This window comes from Aegilops tauschii, chromosome 6 (genome assembly GCF_002575655.3).
Source record: "Aegilops tauschii subsp. strangulata cultivar AL8/78 chromosome 6, Aet v6.0, whole genome shotgun sequence".
Classification (NCBI taxonomy): Eukaryota; Viridiplantae; Streptophyta; class Magnoliopsida; order Poales; family Poaceae; genus Aegilops; species Aegilops tauschii.
In genome coordinates, this window is record NC_053040.3 from 5373660 (window position 1) to 5380047 (window position 6388).

General features: G+C 45.6%; 1 protein-coding gene across 1 annotated transcript; it reads right to left on the reverse strand.

The window, feature by feature from the left end:
* Window positions 1-211: 211 nt before the first annotated feature.
* On the reverse strand, window positions 212-2350 carry LOC109734705 (bidirectional sugar transporter SWEET14). Its single transcript, XM_020293898.3, has 6 exons — window positions 2074-2350; window positions 1646-1682; window positions 1327-1537; window positions 1062-1223; window positions 854-973; window positions 212-766 (listed from the first exon to the last, which is right to left on the reverse strand). The coding sequence occupies exons 1-6, from the start codon at window positions 2123-2125 to the stop codon at window positions 467-469; spliced, it is 882 nt and encodes a 293-aa protein (XP_020149487.1). The 5' UTR covers window positions 2126-2350; the 3' UTR covers window positions 212-466.
* Window positions 2351-6388: the final 4038 nt, after the last annotated feature.

Below are 6388 nucleotides of genomic sequence, written 5' to 3' on the forward strand. Positions count from 1 at the left end.
AAAAATGTTCACGGAAAGACAAATGGGCCTATATGTGGCCCCTAAGACGCCAAATAGGAATTGAGAACAAAACACACGCCAAAAGCTGGAGCTAGTTTACAGTTTTGCGGCCGAAAGAAACGCAGAAAAAGGCGCGCGAGAAAGCACGGACGATTGATTCCCTTCCGTTCACTTAATCATTCGGCACGTGCTATGCTCGAAAGCATGCCAATTTACGAGAAAATGTTAATCATTGTAACCTGACCGTTACATCGAAGTGATTGGAAACAAAGATAAACCTTAGAGGCGAGCTACTAGCCTACTAGTACTTGGAACAACATTTGACATCGAAATGGAACATCCACAGTGTGGAGATTACAAGCACAGCACCTTTATGGTCTCTCCCTAGCATCTTTGCTCCATCCCTGCCCGTCATATGGACTAACTCACTGGATGCACAGCACGCATACATCCATGACATGCCTGCCTACACTTGCTCGATGTGGGTTGCCTTGTCAACGCTGACCCCTATGGTCTCCTCGTTGGCGCAAGCCACGCCGAGGCTCTTCAATGGCGGCTCGGCGTTGACGGTTGTGTTGAGTTCGATGCCAGCCGCCGGGCTCAGCTTAGAGATGTTGACGACGTGCTCGGGCGCCTTGACGGCAGCACCATGGTCAGACATGGGATCGTCCACCTCCTTTGGCGCCTGCCTGGGCATGGCGTTGCAGTACAGGGCGTAGAGCCCCATCTGGATCACCCCGAAGGCAAACCCCAGGATGTTGGGAAGCTGAATGCAATTCAAAACCAACATTAAAATCAAATAAAAAGAAATTTGAGTTAGGAATTGAGAGGTTTTGTTGTGCTGTTCACATACAGCGACGTATTTGTCCTTGATAAGGAGGCCGTAGAGGAACCAAACTACGGCGCTGACGGTGAGAGAGAGGGAGAGGGAGAAGGGCATGAACTCCACGCTCCGGGTACGCACCACGAGGCGCTGCAATGGTCAAGTCATAGTACACTTGTAAGAATTAATCATGGATCAACAAACTACCACTCTAGAGGGAGGATGCTCAGTTGCTCACGATGACGCTGAGCGGCGCGACGAAGACACTGACGGAGAAGCCGACGCAGACCCACCCAAGCATGACGACGCGCTTCTCGCCCCCAGCCAGTAGCAGTGTGAGAAGTAGGATGAGGCCGAACACACCCACGTTCAGGAGGAGGAGGATCTTCGCCGTGAACAGCTGTATGTCATGCATTTTTGTGTCAGCACAACCAGTTCACTCAAAATGTACAAACTCATGAAGGGTGAGTACATGCATGCATGTGCAGCTGAGATGTGAGTACCTTGGCTTGCTTTGGCGCGTAAGTGAGGTACATGATGATGTAGATGGTTTCGATGACGCAGCCAGCAGAGTTGATGGTGATGAGCAGGAGCTCGTCGGACTTGAGGAGCGCGTAGTAGATCCACAGCATCGCGCTGAAGAGCGCCACCACATACGGGACCGACTGGAACCCCTGCGTCGACTTGCTCCGGTAGATCCGGTAGAACGTTGGCCTGCATGCCATGCCCCCCATGAACCATTAGACCAACAAGCTCAGCTAGAGAGAGAGAGAGAGAGAGAGAGAGAGAGAACGATGTTGAGTGATCAAAGCTGAGGCTTACAGTGGGGCTAGGTAGGTCATGAAGGAGATGATGTTGCCTGCATGGAAGCAATACGACAGTTAGACAGGTGTAATTACGATACACGTACAATCTCCACTCAGCGAGCCCTTTAGTTTACATCTTGCTTTCCCTTTTGTTTGCCACCTCCAACGACTAATGAACTATTCTAGATATACTAGTTTACTCAAAAGAGTAAACAGGGAGGGGCCTTCAACAATGTGCTTACGGGGGACAAAAGAGGAAGGATCACATGTATCCCATGGTGCAATCCGCACTAACTAGCTATATAGTGTAATTGTCTTGGATACACTACATACTTACCCAAGTAGGTAACGCCTAAGAGTATTAGACGAGAATGAAGAGAAAATGAATGGAAATAATAAGAACTGTTAAAAGCTACTCATCTATTCAGGTGGACAGCAGCATACCTAGGAGGCCAAAGGCAAAGGCCCACGGGTGCTCAAGGGAGAGGCCACCCATTGCAAGGTCTTAATTAGCTCAGGAGTTGGTGAGGATATCAGAATGTGATAGTTCTACCAAGCTAGCTTGGCTAATAGCTAAGCTTCAAGTTCTACCTCCCTTGAGGTTGGATGGGTTTATATAGTGCTAGCAAGGAAGCCAAAATAGATGGTTCAATGGGAAGAGAAGAAGTGTCAGCTTACTACTCGAGGTAGTTGCTTGAGAGCGTGAAGGGAGCTGGAGCTGGGATGGGTTTATATAGTGCTAGCAAGGAAGGCAAAAGGTGTGCATGCCTATGCCTTATGGTGTGTGACTCCATTGGCACACACAAACTATTCCTGATCAATCACACCCATGGGACCGCCTTAAACAAAGGACAAGATAATCATCAACATGGATGACCCAAAGTGTCTATCTTCTCGGTACACTCTTTCTTTCCCAATTCCTGGCATGGATATATTCGGGAAAATCTTGTACACTTCAAGTTATCCGGTGACAACATCTTAGCCGTACCGGTCGACGCCAGAGAGCTATAGCAACCGCTGAGCCACAAAAGGTTCACAACTGCCCCCCGCCCCCCTCCATTGGCCAGACATCTAATTAAGAGCCTCGGACCAGTGTCGAAATATAGCTCTTGTAAATTTCAGATGAGACATGCGACCAATCCGTGGTTACGACCCAGAATGAACATGAAAAATCCTCTTGTAACCATATTTGCCACTGATTCATCGATCCCCCTCCCCACCAACGAGTCCTCGGGTCTCGTCCTCTCTCGTTTGCCGCTTCGGCAATGAAGGGGGCAGGGACCCCGGATCTGCGATGTGGTGATATAGTTCGGTATCCTAATAGTAGAACTACGTTCCTCCCAGTGGAGGCCCAGTGGTGGAAATTTCGGCGCCATGCCGTTAAGAATAAGGTTTCCTCGACTCCTGGTCCACCTCATCGGTGGGTGCCTAGCCAACAGCGTTGAGGGGGGGGGGGGGGGGGTCATCTTGATCGGTGGATTTGTTTGTCTCTTCGTGTCATGCATTTGGTCTTTGAAGGTGTCTTTCGGCAGAATGGACGACGTCCCTTGGTGAATTGATTCTATGACTCAGTCTCCGATTCCGCCAACTTCAGTGTCATCTAGGATCTTGTCAGTACATTTCCCCCAAGGTAAGTCTGGCAAGATCTGGGGTGGTCGTCGAACTCTCTTCACCGCCTTCTTGTCGGACGGTGTTCTATTTGCCAGATCATTGTCACCGTCATATTCTAACTCCAATCGGCGACCTCCCAAGCGCTGTGTGAACAATGTTTCTCCGGCTCTGATGGTTTTTTGGGGTGCCCAAAGGTGGCATCGATCTTCGCTGATGATCTGTTGTCATCGAGTGTATGAGGAAGACATTGTCGATTTCCCCAAGGATCAGTGTGTATTTTTATATGTTTTGTAAGAATGGCCTTCTAAGGGTTGGTTAACTTTAACATATGGCATTTGGTCTTCCACAAAAACATCATTAGATGAGAACCAAAGCTTTTTATATTTTTAGCAATTATCATGTATAACTTGTAGACATCAGTTGGATTAATGGCAGATCATGGTAAAGTTCAGCAACAACTACTTCACCGCCACTCATGTATGTACATAAATACACATGGAATTTGTAATTCTTAATCTTCCCTTATCATTCTGTGTTCTCATAGTTTCGATTGAGTTAAAAGACAACAGCTGGAGCAAATTTTCTACTTGTCATTTCTCTTGAAAACATAAGGAACTGAAATATCAAAAGATATCCAGTGGCTGCGCTCTCGCGTCCGGGCTACTTCTGCCTAGCTGTTTTATCTCTGTTCTTTTGTTTTAGGCCTCTCTTGTGATGTGGCCCCAACATGTTTATGTTGGACCTTCTATTTCATGTGAAACTTGATCCGTACTTGCTTTATCTCTAAAGGGAGCTGAAACCCTCTTTTTTTTTATAATCATGTCACGAACATATAACTGCCATCTTCCACCGGTAATCAGGCACACATGTCAAACATGTATGTAACATTGGGAGTTATCAAGCGGTTATTTGCACGGTTGCATACTTGAATGTCGTGTCAGTCGGAAGGCAGTTATTTAGGGCAGCTGAAACGACACGTATCTCCCCACAAGAAAAAAAGAAGCAACATGTATGTATGAGCTGTATATGTTAGTATTACCCCCTATGCTTGGTTCCACGATCGATGTTGGAAGGCTTCGGCGACACACATAAACAAGCTGCTCAGTTACTCCTGATTTAATGATACAAAGTTTCCTACTGTAACGGATAAAAGCAAATTAAGAAGGTATTTAACGTAATGCAGTACGTAAGGCGGAGGCTGCACGGTAGCACTTTTTGACCATGGGTTGATTGATTGTGTAAAAAGCTTTGGCCTCATGATCATGATTGTGTAAGGAAAACATCCATTGGAACTTGAGAGAAGCAAAGAACGGCTCACCATGTTTTCCTTTTCCTTTTAGGAAAAGGTATCTGATCTCTGTTGTTGGTGTTGGTGTGCCATCTGGTCAGAAACACGGCCATATGCACATTATTTCCCACATCTGGGGTGTATTTTCCATCGTCCATGGTTTTCCAGATTGTGCATGCAATAGATAGCCGCCAGGCTTACGCCATTAGCGTACACTTACTCGGGTGGTTTCTAGGGGACTATGAGGTTTGCGTGCATCTACAAATTGGTCCTAGTCTTCATTGGTTTTGCATGCTTTGCCGGCTAAATTGTACCCCTTCGAACGTACTAGATGATGCCATTTCGCACTGCACATGGCTGCTAAAAGGTGACATGGCTGCTAAAACCAATTTGTTTTCCATGGTTCATCAATGCCTGCCTGCAGAAGCAACGTAGAAACTTCGGCCAACTAGCAACGGATGGTCATTAGCAAGAAAAGAAAGAAAAAGAAAACAAAGGATGGTCGAGCAGTAGCAGCTTTCTCGTGTACGGCAACTAGCTAGCTAAAAAATGCCCCTTCCAGCTGACTAACTTAGATCACTGCATGTCCAGATTCATTGCGTTCACGAGCTAGCTGCAATTAAACCAATGTCCCGTCTCAGCAAAACATAATTATTTCAGGTCAAGACATGAAGAAGATCCTGAACGGGCGAATATTCTCGGGAGAGGTATTTGCGGTAGTATGCGCCGGTGAGTGGCGGATAAAAAAGGCTGGTCTACAACGATCCTAGCTATACACTTCCGCGGAAGGGATTCAAATATGTGACATTTTGAAGTCACTCTCAGAGGTTAATGCTTTAAAAAATAGAGATAAGTATACTTTTCGTCCCTCAACTTTTGACGGAGTCTAGATTTGGCCCCTCATCTTCGAAACCGGACAACTTGCACCCACAACTGCTGAAACCGGACAAGATTCGTCCCTGGTCTCGGTTTTGAGCGGTCTTGGTGCTTTAAAAAATAGAGATAAGTATACTTTTCGTCCTTTTAAAGCATTAACAAAATGTCACATACTTATCTCTATTTTTTAAAGCATTAACCTCTGAGAGTGACTTCAAAATATACAAAAAGTTCAGTGGCTGCCCCGCAAAGATTCACTAAAGGACCGGCGTCATGGCCTCATAATGCCAATAATTAAGATATTAATAAAAGGTAGTGCAAGATATTCCAATGTAAATGGTGGTCCAAGCGTACTGAATTGTCCATTGGCATGTTCAGACAGGCTGGAGATTGCGATTAAGCAATGAGCAATGTAAATATCATCGTCTTCTAGGAAGGCGCGTAAACTGCTCTGAAACAGCATTGGAAGAATATTTCCAGAAGCATGAGCGCCACACAAGTATCTCCAAAAGCTTATCTCAGTAAGAGAGAGAGAGAGAGAGAGAGAGGTAACACCATGAATACAGATATAGACGCTTACATACACGCACATACATTCATTTTATGAATAGTACGCGTACCCTGCTCTTATGAGCACAGTTCGTAGATACTTAGCCCGCAAATAAAGACAAAGTCATCATAGCACCTCTCTGTCAATGTCACCTACCAGAAAAAGGTTAGTGCCAAAAATCCTGCAATAAATACAATGGAATGCAAACACCCGTGCAAAGTTTAGGACCTGAACCCATGTAGGCATGTTCTACCGCAACAAATCTAACCATTTTAGTTATGTTCAGTTTGCGCTTCAGTCCGCTGGGAACAAACATATGCTGAAACTGCGCCCAGCATAAGTAATGTACAAATAAGACTACTTTTTTTTACAACATGTACATAAAACTAGGTTTTTTAAAAGACATATATGTCCAACATGACTTTTTTCTCATA

Bases quoted from the DNA above. Each gene is read 5' to 3' on its own strand.
- LOC109734705 (XM_020293898.3), bottom strand. From the start codon at position 2,125: ATGGGTGGCCTCTCCCTTGAGCACCCGTGGGCCTTTGCCTTTGGCCTC. The intron at 1,683-2,073 runs GTATGCTGCTGT...GCTTCCATGCAG, and splicing joins CTTTGCCTTTGGCCTCCTAG to GCAACATCATCTCCTTCATG. The intron at 1,538-1,645 runs GTAAGCCTCAGC...CATGGCATGCAG, and splicing joins ATGACCTACCTAGCCCCACT to GCCAACGTTCTACCGGATCT.